The 18,091-nt window shown below is 51.5% G+C and overlaps 1 protein-coding gene across 6 annotated transcripts in view; it reads left to right on the forward strand.

The window, feature by feature from the left end:
• The first annotated feature begins 11,698 nt into the window (after window positions 1-11,698).
• The window catches only part of MPP2 (MAGUK p55 scaffold protein 2), a 28,278-nt gene continuing 21,885 nt past the window's right edge, over window positions 11,699-18,091 (forward strand). The window contains exons 1-3 of one of the 6 annotated variants that reach the window (XM_007180230.2): window positions 11,699-11,938; window positions 13,480-13,600; window positions 14,522-14,585. In XM_007180230.2, the coding sequence (XP_007180292.1) occupies window positions 14,555-14,585 (31 nt within the window). In that variant the 5' untranslated portion in view covers window positions 11,699-11,938; window positions 13,480-13,600; window positions 14,522-14,554. Of the gene's footprint in view, window positions 11,939-11,970; window positions 12,270-13,479; window positions 13,601-14,521; window positions 14,586-17,674; window positions 17,831-18,091 lie in introns of those variants that run through there. The other 5 variants (XM_007180229.2, XM_007180231.2, XM_007180228.2 and 2 more) reach the window with 5 other exon arrangements.

The following is an 18,091-nucleotide window of genomic DNA, read 5'->3' on the forward strand; positions in this document are numbered from 1 at the left end:
TTACTGCTTTTCTGGGGTAAGGTTGTGAAATGTAGGCTGATGCTTTTTCATGCCCATCCCACTCCCAGAAGGGGCACAGTAGGAAGAGCAGGGGCTTCTGGGTAGGAATCCTGACTTCACTACTTCCTGGCTGTGTGACCTTGATTAAGGGACATTATCTCCCCTGAGTCTCCGCAGCCTTGTCTGTGCAATGGAGCTGGTTACACCTAGAGCACAGAGCTGTTGTGAGGATTGAGTCGGATGATGTAGCTGAAGCCCTTGGACAGCTCCCGGCACAAATAAGTGATTGGCGTGTGTGAGCCCCTCTACTCCCAGATGCGCTCTTTCCCCCCACCCCCGTTCACACTTCTCCTTCAGGGGAAGGGATGAGAAACTCAATGTCAATGTCACAGAAGTTTATGGGATGGCTCAGTAGCCAAGTGAGACCAGGACTACATTTCCATGGAGCCAAGAATCTCCAGAAAAAGCAATGAGATTCCTATGATAAAATTCCATAGTACAAGGCAGGAGGAGAGATGTAGGGGCCAGTGTACCTCAAATCCCAACAAACAGGCTATTATTTATCCTACTTAGGCACAAGCCCAGCGCTGATGCCCCCATCCCCGAAAGAGCTTGAATATGTGTCCCTTGCAGCTTTGGCTGTGAGAACCAAGGCTGCCCTTACAAACCCCTGGGCTCCTCCTCCGGCGCCAAGGGCCCTCAGTCCCTCACTCTTCCGGGCTCAGTTCATTCCAGGAACCATCAAGTTCTGAGGGATGGTGCTCGGCTCCCCTCCTTCCTGGCCCAGAATAAGGGAAAATGCTCGATAGGGTGAGCAGGTTGCAGGAGGAGGCATAAAGGACTCAATATTATTATCAATAACAGTAGCTCTATGAATATAGAGTTAGATATTGATAACTGATAATCATTGCAGTTGCTCAGTGCTGGGTACCAGGAGGAGCATTCTGTTGCAGCATCTGTAATATTGATGACCCATGCAGGCATTGTGAACTCCTTTTCATTTGAGGAAACAGGCTCAGAGAAGTTCTGGGACCTACCCTATTGGATCTGGAGAAACAGGCCCATTTTCTTGGAAAGCTACCCCCAGCCAGTTACATGCCTCTCTGTCCTTCAGGCCTCGGGCCACCTGCAGTCCTGAGTCCCCCTCCATCACCTCCCAGCCCCTTGGTCTATCAGCTGCTCCTAACTCAAGCAAGACTGCTGGCCAAGCTCTGCACCCCTCCCCCCTCCCAGTCTCCTTCCATCTGCTTGGCTCTGTTTCTCCCAGGGGCCTTTTCGAGTGAACTCTTCTCTGTTGCTCCAGTCAAGACACAGGCATCAGCATCAGACTGACCTGGGCTCCAAGCTTACCATGCTGCCTGCTGGCTGTGCATCCCTGGATAAGTCACTTTACTTCTCTGAGCACGGTGTCCTCAGCTATGGCGGGTACATTACAGCTAGGTCACAGGGTTATTGGGAGGCAAAGCTGAGAGAAGGCTCCTTAGGCTTTCAGCCCCAAATCTGCCTCTCTGAGTTGCCCCTGGACCCTTCAGAGAAATTCCCTCTTTTGCTTAAGCTGTCTTGAGTTGGACTTTTACTTGCTACCAAACCAAAGCAAACTGAAAAACCTTTGATTAATAAGCCTCCCATTACTTCCTGGATAAAGCCCAATCTTCTTAGCATGACATCTAAAGTCCTTCACAATTTGACCTCAGCCTACTTAAAAAAAAATAACTTTAAAAACAACTTTATAGAAAAATTTAAACACAAAAATCCGCCCATTTTAAGTGTACAATTGGATGCATTTGGACAAATATGTAATCGACCCCACAGTCGAGATACAGAACATTTTCATCACCCCAGCAAGTTCCCTCCTGCTCCTTTCCAGCTCATCTGGCCAGAATCGGGCATCCCCTCAGGCTGAGAATGTGGCCCAGGATGGAAGGTTCTGGAGGAAACAGTTGTCTGTGGTGACTTAGGAGAAAATGTAGCTATTGTGTTAAGAAATTAAGTAGGTTATATATTGAGCCCTCATTAGTAGACTAAATATTAAAATGACAAGAATGCAAATAATATCATCTTAAATTGAGGCTGGGAAAAGAAATGCTGGTCTGGAAATTGCTGGTATTTTGTCTTACAGGAAAAATGACAGTCAGCTTACTAATTCTCACTCTGGTCTGGCCCAGGGGAGGCCTCCCTCAATAAGAATGCATAGAACAGATGGTGCAGCCCCTGTGGGAAACAGTCTGGCCGTTCCTCAAAATGCTAAACATAGAATTACCATATGAACCAGCAATTCCATTCCTAGGTGTGGGCTCAAAAGAAATGAAAAACTATGTCCACACATAGCAGTATTATCCATTATAACCAAAGAGTGGAAACAACCCAAGTATGTATCAACTGCTGGATGGATAAACAAAATATGGTACAGCCATGAAATGGAATGTTATTCAGCTATAACGGAATGTATGTAGTAAAGAACTTAACCTTGCAAAGTCGATTGCTGGTTGTCTAGGGCGGAGCCGGGGGGACGGGAGGTGACTGCTAAAGGGCATGAAGTTTCTTTTGGGGGGGGTGATAAAAATACTCTAAAATTGATCGTGGTTGGCAATTGCACAGCTCTGTGAATGTACCAGAAACTACTGAATTGTACAGAGTAAATTTTATGGTATATGAATTATATCTCAATAAAACTTTTACCCCCCAAAAAAGAGTGTGAGTGGAATTGAAGCTCCTAGAAAGGGGACTTTGCTGTGTTCACTGCTGTGTCCCAGTGCCCGCAACCCCTCCAGGAGGACAGGTGCTCAATAAATATTGTGCAATAAATACGCCAAGTGACCCCTGTAACTGAAGCAGGGCCCTGAGGACTCCCAGTCTGGAATTTTCCGGACCACTCCCCTTTGCAAAAACAAGAGCTGTTCTTAGAGCATCTGTACCTCCAGTCTGCTTTGGGACCCCGCCAAAAGGCTTAGCCAGATTGCGTTGAGGCCTGTGGCCTAAGAGTGAGGGCAAGACAAGGAGAGTGGGAGGGACATCAAGAAGATTGACCTACTGTGTCCCAGGCATGGGATCAGCCCCTCCAGCCTCCCGTGGGTTAACCCAAATACCCACATCATCAAAGAGATTCCTTGGGGCGAAAGACTTGAGTCTGAGTCTTTCAGATCCATGGGCTGTGAGGAGAGACCCAAGCCTGTCTCCTTTGGAAGGAGTCTCAGGCTTGGAGGAAAGGGTATTGGATGCTCCAACCAAGCTCAGACAGGAAGAACCAGGCTCAAGAATTGACTCCCCCCATTTCTCTCTGAGACTCTCTGATCCCTCCCCAGATGGCTTTGACCCCATCTGGGAGGTGGCCTGGCCTGCCCTCCCTCATCCCCCTGGGAATGTGCAAGGAAGTGAAATTCACATCCTGATTTTTCATATTATGTTACTCAGGCAAGATAGTTAACATGTGTTCACTCAACTAACGCCAGGCATCTGTTCTCCTCCAGGCATTGGGCAGTGTCCATGGGACAGGGAGTGAGTAAGGCACTGTTCCCCCTGCTGGAGTTCAGTCTAGCACAAGAGCCAGACGTGGGCATCACCTGCCAGAAGACCCCATAAACGCCGTCACAGCCGCTTGAGCAGAACAAGAGCCCCAGGAGTCCAGGGCAGGGCAGGGCAGGGAGGGGACCAGAGAGGCCTCATAGAAGAGGAATTGCCAGAATTGGGCCCCAGGGGGGATTTTGCTGGGCAGAGGAGCAGAAAACAGCTCATTCCAGACAGAAGGAACAGCACAAGCAAAGGCGAGGTGTGTGTGTGTGTGGGGTAGGGGGATGTGAGGGTGCAAGACTGCAGGAGGCCACTGGAGTGAAACAGGTAGAGGGTTAGACAGGTACAATGAGGCAGGAACAGCAGGAAATGTGGCTGAAGAAAGTGGATTGAAATGCAAATGACCAGAACAGGGGAAAGGTAAACAAACTGCCATATGTCTCACAAAGGAAGAGTACCACTCAGCAAGAAAAGAGAACAAATGGCTGAGATGCCTAACAATACGGAGAAATGTCAAAAACGTGATGCTGAGTGAAAGAATTCAGACACAAAAAGAACACACTGTTTGATGCCATTTATATGAATGGCAAAACTAAAATAAAATAGGCAAAACTAATCGATGGAGATCAGATCAGAGAGCAGCATCAAACTGCCACTGGCATTTTTCACAGAAATAGAACAAAAAATTTCACAATTTGTATGGAAACACAGGGGACCCCGAATGGCCAGAGCAATCTTGAGAAAGAGAAACGGAGCTGGAGGAGTTGGGCTCCCAGACTTCGGACTATACTGCAAAGCTACAGTGGTCAAGACAGTATGGTACTGGCACAGAAACAGAGGTATAGATCAATGGAACAAGATGGAGAGCCCAGAGATAAACCCATGCACATATGGTCACCCTATCTTTGATAAAGGAGGCAAGAATGTACAATGGAGAAAAGATGGCCTCTTCAATGGGTGGTGCTGGGAAAACTGGACAGCTACATGTAGAAGAATGAAATTGGACCACTCCCTAACACCATACACAAAGGTGAACTCAGAATGGATTAAAGACCTAAATGTAAGGCCAGACACTGTCAAACTCTTGGAGGAAAACATAGGCAGAACACTCCATAGAGTCATAACGTAAATCACAGCAAGATCCTTTTCGATCCACCTCCTGGAGAAATGGAAATAAAAACAAAAATAAACAAATGGGACCCAATGAAACTTAGAAGCTTTTGCACAGCAAAGGAAACCATGGACAAGATGAAAAGACAACGCTCAGAGTGGGAGAAAATATTTGCAGATGAAGCAAGTGACAAGGGGTTGATCTCCAGAATTTACAGGCAGCTCATGCAGCTCAATGTCAAGGAAACAAACAACCCAATCCAGGAATGGCAGAGGACCTAGATAGACATTTCTCCAAGGAGGATATGTGGATTGCCAACAAGCACGTGGGGGAATGCTCGACATCATTAACCGTTAGAGAGGTGTGAATCAAAACTACAGTGCGATGTCATCTCGCACCGGTCGGAATGGCCATCGTCGAGGAAGCTGCAGACGGTGAGTGCTGGAGAGGATGTGGAGAAAAGGGAACCCTCATACACTGTTGGTGGGAATTAAAAAAAAAATTTTTTTTCTGAAGTTGATTTTTTCATGTTTAATGTGAAAATGAAGATCTCATGAAGTTTACATATCACAGTATTAGGCATTACTTAATATCAATTTTGATAACTATAGTTACATCATCTAAAAAAATTACATGACGATTGGTGGCACCTTATATGCTTTTCAAAACTGCAGTAAAACAGAAATAACGTGAATGCAAATACATATTGCCAAGGACCTACGGATCACACTCAAATGACTGGATGGCAAACTTTACATTTTAGCAAGATAAAAAGAAACTGCTAAATCTTTTTTTCCCCCTGTATTAAAATAATGAGTCTTAGATGACAAAGTAACAAGATCCAAGATACCTTAAATCAAAATACTTACGAAAAGTTCAATAATGTTTTAGAGCAAACAAAAAACAAAAAGGTGAGATTAAGGAGATCATTCGTATTCTAAATTTAATTTTTTCTGTTGGTTCTTAGTTACAAGCATTTCAAAGACTCTTTAAATAATACTTTTAAACTCCTAGTTAAAATAAAATGAGGTGAGGTAATATTTAATTAAAGCAACAAGTTACACGAGTTATGTCAAAATATCTTCCTGTTAGTTTCAGAGATATTTTGTACTATTCAACAAGGAAGAAACTTGAACAATTATCTGAAGCTAATGCTGCCTCATCAGCGGAGCAGTGGAGAGGTGCGGTCGTGCAAGGCTCCTGAGGCCTGTGCAGGGAGAGGAGGATGAGAAGGAACTGTTTTGACTGAAGTTTTGCTGGCAGGGAACTCCCTCCTGTCCTGTGATCCCCAGACCCAGGAGGAGAAGGAGGACAGCTCCTTTATCGTGGTATCACAAACTAACAAATGCCTAATGTGTCCCTTTCCCAGCTCCCCCCTCCAAATGGGGGTGCCTCTAAGAGGGATGTTAGCCTCACATCAGACCCAGGAGAAGTGGGAAGGAATTTGGCATTGACTTAATAAAAGTGTCTGATGAATAGATAAATGACAAGGACCTACTCTATAGAGAACTATATTCAATATCTTGTAATAACCTATAATGGAAAAGAATGTATATATAACTGAATCACTTTGCTGTACACCAGAAACTAACACAACATTGTAAATCAACTGTACCTTGATTAAAGAAAAGAAAGAAAAAAATGTCTGATGAAACATTATATACATATATATACTTAAAATTCATAAAAAGAAACGTCTTTCATCATGCGGATGTTGATCAGCTGTTTTTGCATGTCCCTTTGTAAGGAGAGGACCGTCTCTCCCCTGAGTGAGGGGACGGAGCTGGCTCCTCTTGAGGGCATCAGCTCTGCCTCTGCTCTCAGATGCTGTGCCAGGGACAGCAAGGACCAGAGACCCTGGAGCCCCCAGCTGGGTGTGGCCAGGGGCCAGTCATGGACCTCTCTGGGCCTCCGCATCCTCATACACCAAATGGAAGCCCCCTTCGCAGGGTGGGCACTAGAGAGCACAGATGCAGCCATCAGTTCTTGGCGGCCTTCTCTTCCCTTGGGTCTGGGGGCACATTCATCTGCTCTCCTCTGGGTTCCCTCAGCTTTTCCTGCTGCCCTGAGTCCATAGTTACCTTCCCATGTCCATACCTACCTTCTCAGGCAAGAGGCCTTGGGGGTCGTCTCTGCATCCAGCTGCCCGGCAGTCCTCACCTGTCCATGCCCCAGCCCCAGTCTAATGACCAAGGGCCTCAGGCCACATCTCCTGCTGACGATCCCTTACATGCACCTATTGCCAGCCTTGGTTGTACGTTGGAATCCCCTGGGGAGCTTTTCAAACTTCTTTTGCGTGGCCCCGCCCCCAGAGCTTGCACCCGTGTTAACCAAGTACGCACTTCACGGCAAGCGCTGCGCTAGGTGCTGGAGTTACAGCGGTTAATAAGATACATTCACCGTCTTCAAAGAACTTCACAGGTGTGGAAATAGGTATTTATTTAGTGGAATAATGAACATTTCAAGAAATACCTATCAAGAGGTTACCTCTTGGAAATCCCTGGTGGCAAGAAGAAGGTTTTTATCTCCTTTATGAGCAGAGCGGAAAGTGGTCTCCTGAGATATACAGATTGATGGAGTTGGAAGGGAATTTAGTTAACTAGTCCCTGTGCCCCAACCTCCCATTTTACAGATGAGGAAACCAAGGCCAAGCAGCTGAGTTTTCTGTGTGGGAGGAGGAAAGCGGTCTCCGAAAGCCAGAAGGCTCTTGCATTGTGGCATCCCTGCCAGGTGCTCTTGAGAGCTGCTAAGCTGTTCTCAATCCAGTATCTGATGCCAAGTGAATAAAAGATTTAGGGCGCATTAGTAAAAGTATTTTAATCAAGTCTAGATAAATTCAAGATTAGATTAACCTGTGATGGATAACAGCTAAGGATTAGCAAGAAAGATTACAAATTGTTTCTAGGTATTTATTTCTTTTAAGGCTGATGATTATATGCATAATCTTTAAGTCAAATTTAAGTGTTATTTAAGTTCAGCTGTTTTTGTGAGTTATCATATTTTTGTAAGTTGAAGAATAATTGATGGAAAACTAAGCAAATCTCTTTACTAACCAAACCTACTAGGCCTGGCTCTGCCACTAGCTTGTTGGGTGATCCTGGGCAAGTCATTGAACTTCTCTGGCTTTCAGTTTCTTCATTTATAAAACGAAGCTAATAATGGTAGCTATGAAGTGAGGTGCAGCATGTATAGCGGAGCCTGAGGCCAGATGACCTGGGGTCAAATCCCAACTCTACCACTTAGCATAATGCCTTTGGGTAAATTGCTTAACCTCTCTGCACTGTTTCTTCATCTGTAAAATGAGGTGATAGTATTCCCCACCTCAGCATGTAATTATGAGGATCAAAGAAATTAATACATGTGAAGAGACTGAAGTGTGCCTGGCAGTGTGCTTACAAATGGTGGCTCTGGTGGGGGTGATATTTAGAGCTCAGAGCATCAGCCCACAATTGTAGGATAAAAATTTAAACTATGAGCAAGCTCTCTGAAAATCGAAGAATGCAGATCTAACCAGTGGGGAGAACGGTGACTAAGCAGATGCTCTAGACTCAGGGGAAAGAAAAGATCTCCTTCATTTCTCCTAACCCCCGCCTCCTTTCACTCCTTCATCTTTGACCCTGCCCCATTCCTGCCCTGTCCAGGGTCTATAGGGGCACTCCAAGACGCAGTTGACTTGTGGGAGTCTCCAGCAATGGACACTGGGTTTTTGGGTTGGCTAGCAGGACTTCCTCCCACTCCCAGGGTCTGCACTGCCTTTTGTGAGCTCGTCCCCACTCTAGTGATGGGCTACTTATTCCTGGCCCCCTTACATGGTGCCCACAGCAAAGCCCTTGGCACCTTGGTTGGGCACTGGAGGAAGAGGATAAGAGAGGTGGGTGGCACAGATAAGGCTGGGCAAGATGCCACTAATGGGTGTGTGGGCAGCAGGAAGAGGACATGCTTTCTGTACCAGATACCTGGGGCTTCAGAAGCCCTGGGGTGGACCACCACCTTCCCCAGGAGGACCTGAGGCCAGTTATGGGTACATCAGACAGCCAGAGACAGAGACTAACCACCCACTGCCCAGCTGGCACCTAGTGAGAGCCTACTCAGACCTACTCCCAGGAAGGAACCACATTTATGGGGCACTTTCTGTGTGCCCGGCACTGTGGCAGCCACTCTATGTCCTCTCCCAGGACAGAGGCTGTTATCCCTATTGTGCAGATGAGGAAATTGAGGCTCAGAGATATTATGTAACTGGCCTAGGACACGTACACCACGTGGCGGAGCCAGGATGTCAGCACAGAACTGTCTAGTTCCAGAACATCCCACCCCATGGGGTTGTGGCAGAGTAAAGCAAGGAGGCAGAGCAAAGTACGAGTGTTGGGCCAGGGGTGGGGAGAGGGGAGGAGGGCCAGGAGGCTGCTTTCGGGAGAGGTTTTGCTCCTCCAGACCAGCAGTCTAACGTGGGTGCAGGGCAGGTTGGTGTGTGTATGGTGGTGGTGGTGGTGATGGTGGAGGGCGTTTCAGGCTGTCTTGAGGTTGTGACGGGAGCAAGGGTCCAGGACACTTGGTTCTCCAGGGAGGGTTTGGTTTGGTCCTGGTGAGGAGGCAAAGCTACCTGTCTAGATGCCCTGTTGAGGCTGGGATTGAAGAGAGGGTAGGGGCACAGCTTTTTCTTTAGAAATTTGGTTTCCAAAGTGGGGAATGCACCTAGGGGTGCATCAGATGATCCTTTATGGTGTGGTAAGAAAATATTGGAACTTCTATTCATAGTTTAAAAAATAATCATGAAAATTTTTTGGTGCATGAATGATTTTTAATAAACATATTAGTTCAATCGCATAAATATATATAAACATAAATATACATACAGTGACGGTTCCAAACTTTATTTATTTTTTTTACTGAGAGCTACAGCCAATAGAAAAGACTTTCAAAACAAGACTGGCGAGTTGTAGGGGTCGGGGAAAGAGATCGATCGGAGTGGGTGGGTGTAGAAACAGAGGCTCGGGATAGCTGTTGGCGGCCCCTGCTGGTCATCTCCGGAAGTGCAACATCACTCAATACAACGCCCTTCAGAACACCCGCTCCGAGTTTTCTTTCTTTCTGTGCCTTGAATCCCAAAGCCTTGGAGTGAATATCCACCAGAGGAAAACCTTGATTTTAGGGGAAGCAGAGACACTGCCTGCACCATTGTGACCTCTGGGGCGGGGACAGGGAGGAAGACAGCTAAATACAGACCCCAGAGGGAGAGGACTCATTCCCCTCACCCCCCCCCACCTCCCCCACTCCCCCTTACTCCCCCCACTCCCCCAAGCCGCCGCCAGAGGGGCAGCCCCTAACTGCCATGGGATGCCTTGTGGACCCCTCAAACCTGCTTCCCGCCCCAGCAACTCTATTTCCCACTAGTAGCACCCGCATTCCTTTGGGGCCCTGCTTAGAACATTTACTACACCTCTGTTATGACATTCAGTTATACCGCCAGAAAGTGATTTTTGTGTCTGACACCACCCCTCCCCAACCTCCACTTTCAGGAATCACTGATGCTGGCGCTGAAGCTGGTATCTGACTCACTATCACTGAAGTTGGCACCCTATCTGGAACAGAATAAGAGCATCCTACTCTGTATCAGGAAATGTTTCTCCCCTCTCTGTAACCTCATGGGGCTGTTGTGAGAATCGAACAATATATCAATTGTAAGATTCTGAACATATGTGAGGAGCTGGCATTCTATAAGGCCCTTATAAGAGAGATGCTTGTTGACTGGCTAATGGGGGGAGGCAGCTTGTAAGGGTAATGAATTGGGCTCCACCTTCCTAGAGGGCCAAAATCTGGGATCCCACCTTGTCCTGTTGATCTTGAGTGAAACTGAAAGTTTGCTGTGTGTTGCTATGGGGTAATAGTCACGTGACTGAGAAGAAGTAATTAATATTTTGGAGAGATTCAAGATCCTTCCACTTCCCAACCCAACGCAAATAGCCAAGTGATTCACCGCCCAGAGGTGGACAGGTGAGAGTGGAGAGTAGCCTTCATAATGGGAAAGGGACTTCCTCCTGAATTGAATTAGGAGGAACTTCTGGCTTGAAGGCAGAAGAGAGGGGTGGAAGCATCGTGCTCCAGCAAGCTCTTTGGTTGGAGACGGAAGCCTGCAATTCCAGTTCCCGCCATCTGGGGTCGCTAACCAACGTTCTTCTCCTTCCTCAATAACAAGGGCGGAGAGCACTGAAAAACATCAGGGTTTTCAGTCGAGTTTGGCCTGGTTCTGTGGCTCTTGCCTTTACCTGTACTCAAACCTATGCTCTTCCAGAGCTCAGGGGCGAGCTGAGTCTCCTGGACCCGGGGATCAGTCCCATTCTTCCAAGATGGATTTCCAAGTCAAACCCACTTCTGAGATTTCCAAGCAAGTTTCCAGGATGCAGTTCATTTCTGATCTTAGGAGCCCTGCATGTTCTAGAGGGCAGCTGGAGTGGTTGGGGGATACCGCGGCCAGAGTAGTACTGCGGCTGGCCCCGCATGCTCCGCGCACTTAGCGAAGGGTGGTCTTGGGGCTGAGCCTCCAGTATTCCAAGGCCAGAACTAAGTGCAGGTCTAGGGTGGAGCCAGAAGCCGGGCGAAGGCGGGCAACTGGGTTTAAGTGTTTCTTTATTTCTTGAGATGGCACTCTGAGGAAAGGTTACCTCGTTCTGTATTCCGTAGACAGAGGTGTGGACCAGCTCTCCGGTCCAGGCTTGAAATAGGGTCTCGACGTTTCCCCCCTTTTTTTTGCAAATTCGCCTAGAGGATCTGGGAACCAGGTAGCCACCACTGAATCCTTAAAAGTTGCCCCTGAGCCCGAGGCCCTACGGGGGTGCGCCTCTTGCTCTTTGGGGGCTTCCCTAAACTCCTCCTGCTCCCTTATCCAGTTGGGAAGCAGGATAATGAGGAAACGTGAGGCACGCTTGGAACTGGAACGCGAGTCTAAGCTGAGAGAAGGGGGCGGGTAATCTTTCACCATCGCCCTTTTAAGGGATCGCTGGGCGCCGAGGGACTAGTGGGTACAGGTCCCAGTCCTTGCTTCCCCGAGTAGGAAGCAAGTTGGGGAGGAGGGTGGATCCTGGGCTGTGCAGTGTCTCCCAAACCACCACCTCCCGGCCTACCCACTAGCTGCTCGGAAAGGCTACTTTCCTCGGGGTGGTCCCGCGGCATCCGTATCCCCCTCCCCTCCTCTCTCGGTCTCCGCCCCTTCGTGCAGAGGAGGCCTTGCCGCTTTAAGACCGGGGGTTGCGATTGACAAGCAATAAACGCGGAGCGCCGGGCTGCGCTGGAGCAACCACGAGCTAGGGGCCTCTCGGGGCGCAGGTAGGCGGCCCCCAGCCCCCGAGCCAGCACCCACCCGAGGGCCCTCTTCGTCCTGGCATGGCACTTGGGGCCCTTTCTCTGCGTCCCACCTCCCCTTGCCTCTTCCCTCAGGCCAGTCCCCTCCCTCTCACCCTCCCGCCCCCACCCCCTTTCTCGGGTGCTCCTAGAGAGAGACCAAACCCCGCTGCCCATTGACGCTGGCCCCCGCCCCCGCGGCGAGGGCTCCTAAGTGACGTCAGGCACAGAGCTGGTGAGCTGTGAGGGGCCCGGGCGTCCGGTCGGCTTCTCTGGGGGCTGTGCGGATTCTGGGGACTTCGGAGCCAGGCATTACGTAAGAACCGCGCTGTTAGCTCTTCCGGGGGTGGGGGCGCAAGACAGAGGTTGCGTTGGTCCCCTTGGCTCCCCTGCCACCTCGGGAGGCCAGCACCTTAATCTTTCCTGGGAGGGGGTCCTGGGAAGGGGGTGTGATGCTTCTTCGCTTCCCAGGTTGTAGAGGGGGCGGGTCTGGGTCGGGGGCCAAGGCTAGGATCTGGAGACCTGGGAAGGGATCGGTGCCAGGAGCGAGGAGCCAGGGCCAGAAAGTTAGGTCAACTAAGGGGGGGGGGGCGGAGAGTGAGGACGGGGTGGGGGTGGGGGCGCAGCCATTCAGTGACCTCATCCCCTAGTCTCTGGCGGGCGAGCAAGCAAAGAGCCTTCTTTGATGGCTCGCAACACACCCCCCTCCTCCCAGGTCCTAGCGCCCAGCGTTTTCGGGCTGGGCTCTTGGAGCGGGAGGGGGGCGCTCTGACAGTCGGTGCTTGCAGACCCGTCCGGCCACAAGACCCAGTCTGTCTACCCCTCCCCACGACCTGTCGGTCTTCAAAGTGCCTTTGTCAGACCTTTCTCCTCTACATCTCTTTGTACGGGTATTGACGGAGCTTGGAGGAAACCTCCCCCTTTCTCGGTGGGCCCACATCATCTACCGACCCTGGGTAGTGTGGATAGCCTGGACGTAGGGGTGAGAGGGCGCCTGGGCCCAAGGTTTTGGAAGCTGAGTTGCGAGTTCCCAGATGCCTGGGCTCCGGACCTTGGCTCAGAGCCAGGCTGGCTTGCCTGGCACTGCTGTTCTCCTGTGGGCACAGCCGGGCCCCGCCCTCTCGGAGGCTTGGGTGGGGGTAGGGCAGAGCTAGCCGATGCCGTGGGAACCGACTCCCCAGAGGGAAAACCCAGGCAGGCTAGGCAAGACTTCTGGGGACAGGATCCTCCCTGCCTCTCCCCACCTTCCACCCTCTGGGGAAGGAGGACATCTGGAGTTCTCTTTGCCAGCAACTGTCAGGGAGATTAGAGCCAGCCAGGAGAGGGCTGCAGGTTCCAGGTCCTTGGGACCCGGGAGGGGGCAGGAATGGAGCCCTCCTCGATACTGTCTAGGAATAAGACAGCAGGGTTTGGCGCCCGGCGCACTAGCTGGTACAGTGGATCCTGGGCATTGCTCCCAGCCTGGGTGCTAGCCTGACAGGGGTGCCCTTCCTCTCCCTGAAAGCTCCTTTCTTCCTTGTTCTCAGGGGCAGATCCAGGAGGAAGGGGAGCCATCCTTCCACTTTTGTAATTTCTGCTACTTGAGCTCAGATGACCAGCTCAGGCCTGGGAAGGTGATAGGAGGAGAGAAGATTTTATTAAAATCAGGTAGTGGTCCCTCTAGGGACCTTTTGGTGGGGGAGGTGAAGTTGTGGCTCCCCCCACCCCCAGGGCCCAGTAGCATTCAGTCCTAAAGTGGGCACTGCCAGCTGCTTCCCTGCACTCCCCCACCCCTGCTGTGAGCCACCGCCTCCTGTTGTCAAGGCAACCAGGAATTAGGGTTTTCTCCAGCAGCACAGGCCCAGGAAGGCAAAGTGAGGAAGAATGGTGGGTTACCCACCTGCACCCTCCCCTGGAGAATGAGGGATCCAACCCCAGCTTGGGGAGGACCTGGGATGGGAACTGGGTCTGTAAACTCCATGGCTGGTTCTGCCCAGAGCCCCTGCTCTCCTTGTCCCAGCTCCGGCTAAGAAGGGGCAGGGGGAGAAAGAGGAAGCAACAGAGGCCTCGGGGATGTATGACATCATTTCTGTCAGACAGATGGACAAACGTTTGTGGAGCATTTACACTGCGCTAGATCTAGGATCCAGAGGCAAAATAAAACTGATGTGGTTCTTGACCCATGGAGCTTAAAGTCAGGGAACACCCATCTTTCCTGCTTTTGACTCAAACTGGACTTTTTCCCACCCTTTCTCTCTCTCAAAAAAAAAAAAAAAAAAAAAAGACAGATGGTAGGCAGAAACAAATTTTTTTGAGTCATAAAACCTGGGTTTTCATTGTAGCTCTCTTTATTAGCTTTGTGACCTTGGGCAAATCAGCTAACACCTGATCCTCTGTCTCCTCCTCCTTGGGAGAAATGGGCATGTAATATCTGCTCTTCCTGCCTCCCAGGACTGTGAGATCATTTAGTGTCAGGGCAATGCACTCTCCCCTACCTCGCTGGGTGATCCTGAGGGGGAGGCCCTTCCTAATTCCTTCCCCATTGCTTTGCCCTTGTGCCCTCTCAACCTCCTCTCTCCCCTCCTCCAGGAGAGCCATTTCAGAGCCCTTGCTGATTTCACCATGCCAGTTGCCGCCACCAACTCTGAGTCTGGTAAGAAGGGAGTGGGGATGTCAGTTTATATCAGTGGTTCAGAGGGTGCCAGGCAGGGTGGGGGCAGCAGTCAGGCACTCCCACAGCTCCCTGTAGGAACAAACTGCCCCCTGCCACGGCTGCTCCACCCAGCTGCTCAGCCATTTCTTAGGCAACTTCTATCACCCTGCCGCACCTGCCCCAGGGTGGGGCTGGAGACATGGCACAACTCACCTCCCTGGAGACCGGGGGAATGCATGCTCTGGAGAAGTCCATGGTGCAGTGCCCACCAGATGGGTAGAGTGAACTGTCACGTGCTAAGATGGGAGTGTGTGTGTGCTGGGGCACAGGAAGCTGTGCGTGGAGAATGCCAGGTCAGGAAGCCTCGACTTAGTTCTATAGGAGGTTTTAGGGCAAGGGTGTGGGTCACCCAGACAAGCTAGGAAGCCTCAGGAACAAGCTGCTTAAATTCTTGGAGCCTGCTTCAAGTAAAGAGAGGGAAAGGCTATGACAGAGAAAGCACCTTACCATTAAGAATATTCACAATTATTATGCTGTGCTGCTGAGTTGTTACCTCATTAACATGTCACCCTGAGTCAATCCACCTCCCTTTTAGGACCTAGGTTTCCCCATCTGGAAGATGAAGTGATGGGACAAGATCAGTGTTTTTAACTTGTATTGGTCCTGAGTCCCATTGAGAATCTGATGAAAGCCGAGGGTCCTCATCATAGAAAAAGTCTTCTATGCACAAAATCTGCATTCTACTCCAGGGGTCCAGGGACGCCCCCTTAAGGGCATTCAGAGACCCACCAGGTGAAGTGCCCTGTGCTAGAGGCTTTCTTAGGGCCGTAACAATTGTAAACTGCTCTTGTATTGCTCTGATTTCTCTGAATTTTCCCCTGCCTGCACGCCTCCTGCCCATGTAGCCCCTTCCCTCTCTCTAGGTTCTGCTGCTGCCTCTGCAAGGTGTTCCAGGCCCCCCAGTTCAGTTAGATTGAGTCGCCTGTTCCTCTCCTCTGACAAACTGAACTAGGAAAGTGAAGGCTGCTGTGAGTGGGCCAGAGCCTAAACTGTGACACCCTTGTCCCCCAGGAAAGGCCTGTTCTCCATGCAGTGGCGGGACTGTACCAATGTCCCCCAGCTTCTGCAGTCTTGGAGGGCTCAGTGCCTCCCCCCGCTGCTCCAGCCTGCCTGGGCCCCTCTGTAAGCTGCTTAGGGGTTAATTAAGCCCATCCCTGAGCCTGTGATTAAAGGCCTCTCAATCTGGGACTGTCCAGTAAACCCATTAATAGTGCCTGGCAGGGGTGTAGAGGGAGGGGAAGGCCCAGCAATTTAGTCTCCCTGCTGCAGGCCTCTTGATGGGCCCTGGTGGGGTGGGGGACAGGGCAGTGAGTGGAGCCCGGGGGTGGGTGTGAGGGCCTGCTTCCTCTGAGGACTCCTGGGGCACCTGCTCCCTTGGGTGTTGTGCCATGGGCTGCTTTGCCTTTCCATATCCAAAGGAAGAAGGATAGGAGCAAGCTGCTTAACCTCTTGGAGCCTGTGTTTCCTCCTCTGTAAAGAGGTGATGGGAGACTCAAAGCATAGGAGTCTTGTCTTTCCCTCAGGTGGCCTTCTGTGCCTGCCCTGGGGCTGGACTTGGCTCCTGGCCTCAAAAATCTAATGGTGGGTTCTGCCCCTTCTCATTTGGTGGTCATTACACTTCTCATGGGCCTGATAGACAGCTGCGCCCCTGCCTCTAAGGTCAGGTTCACCCTCCCCGTCCCCTCTGCCTTCCCCCAGAGATCCTTGCCTTGGGCTCTGCAGAGTGAAGCTAGCAGGGTCCTTCTACCCTTACCTATGTGTCAATATGGCCACTATCATTGTGGAGAGAGGGCGATGGTGTGGGTGTATTCCTCTTGCAGAGAGACCCCAACTCTATTTCTAGTAAGGTGGAGGAGTCCTTTTCCTGAGGGTTAGAGATACATGGGTGTTGGCATGGACTGAGAGTTTAGACAGCTTACCCCTGGACTCCAGTCCATCAGCTCTGCCCTCTCTTCCCCCTTCAGCTGGTTCCCTCCTTTCTTTGAATCAAGGCTGGAATATGGGGCTTTCAGTTGGAGCTGGCCCTTTAAATCTCTGGGTTAGTGTCCTAGTGTGTAATCCTGCTTGCTGCCATGGCAACCAGGGGTGTGCTGTGACCTGGTGTCACTCCTCAGGGAATGGCAGTCTGGTGGCAGCAGCAGCGCCTAGTGGTGGCTTCATGGGTACAGGGTCTCAGAGGAATGAATGGTGGCTCTGGGCTGGGGTAACTTTCAAATCCCCCCCCACCCCCTCCCCCCGGACCCCCTGGTCTCTGCTGCGTGAATGCTCCCTCACCTTTTCGCGTCCCCAACCCCAAGATGCCTGACTTGCCCACGGGCATCACCCCCTTAAGCAAGGGGGAGCGCAACTGGGAGATGGGGAGAAGCTGCTGCTGAGACGTGGGGTCAGAAGGCTTGGGGCGCCCTTCCCTGCCCACAGTGGTGCCACCCCTTTCCCTCCTTCTTCTCCCCCTCACCGCTTCATGGCTAGCAGCTGGGGGAGGCATTTGGGGCTTGAGGAATTTGTCCCATGCCAAAGTGGTGCCACAGCCTCCTGGCGGAGGACCGAGCGTCGTTCTTGTTGGCTTCCTTAGATCCTGAGGGGGTCATTGTAAAGGAAACTGGGCTTGGAGAGGGGACTGAGAGGAGAGGTCGGAAGGCTCAAGAGGAGGTGGCAAGGGGTGTAATAGAGAAGGGACTTGCAGGAGGGGGGCGGGAACAAGACGGGGCCAAGTCCCCACCCACCTTGGGTTTCTCGCGGCTGGGCTGGGAGGGGAGGGTCTCTGAGCACCTCTCCGGTCCTGAAGGGGCTGCACGCTTAGCCCCCTCCCCCTGCAAACCTTCTCTCAGCCGCCTCCTCCCCTTTTAGTGGTAGGTACTAAAACTGGGGGATCCTGCCACCCGTGGGACGAGGACCCTCCCACCGCCCCTTCCCCGCCTCTCTGATACAGTCGGGGCTTTGGCCAATCAGCAAGGCGGTCAGACAGCTGAGTCTTGCTATTGGCTGACCCTGCAGCGGGCGCTCCCTGAGTCCCGCCTCCTCCAGCGCCGCCAGCCTCTGGCTGGGAAGGCGGCGGCGGCGTGGAGGCTACTCCGGGACCCCTGGGCCGGGTCGGGGGGCAGCCATGGCCGGCAGCCCGGGCTGCGGGGCCTCCTTGGAGGATATATCCCTGGGCTCCTCTGAGGAAGCCGAGCTCCGGAGGGAAGGTAGGGAAAGGCGGGGTGGCAAGGCTGGGGGCTGGTCCTGCGGGCTTTGGGGCATCTGGAGAGGGTCCCTAGGAGCGGGCTCTCAGGAGCCTAAGGGTCTGGGGGCGCGGCCCTCCGGGAGCGCTGGCCTGGGCTGAGGGCACCAACTACCTTGGCTCAGTCCTCCCGATGGCTGGCAGGCTGGGTGTGAGGATGACTGGAGAGGGCGGGTCCCAGGATATCCTGGCAGAGCGGGAAGGGTCCCTGCCCTGGCCTCTTTCT

Source organism: Balaenoptera acutorostrata, chromosome 20 (genome assembly GCF_949987535.1).
Source record: "Balaenoptera acutorostrata chromosome 20, mBalAcu1.1, whole genome shotgun sequence".
Taxonomy (NCBI): domain Eukaryota; kingdom Metazoa; phylum Chordata; class Mammalia; order Artiodactyla; family Balaenopteridae; genus Balaenoptera; species Balaenoptera acutorostrata.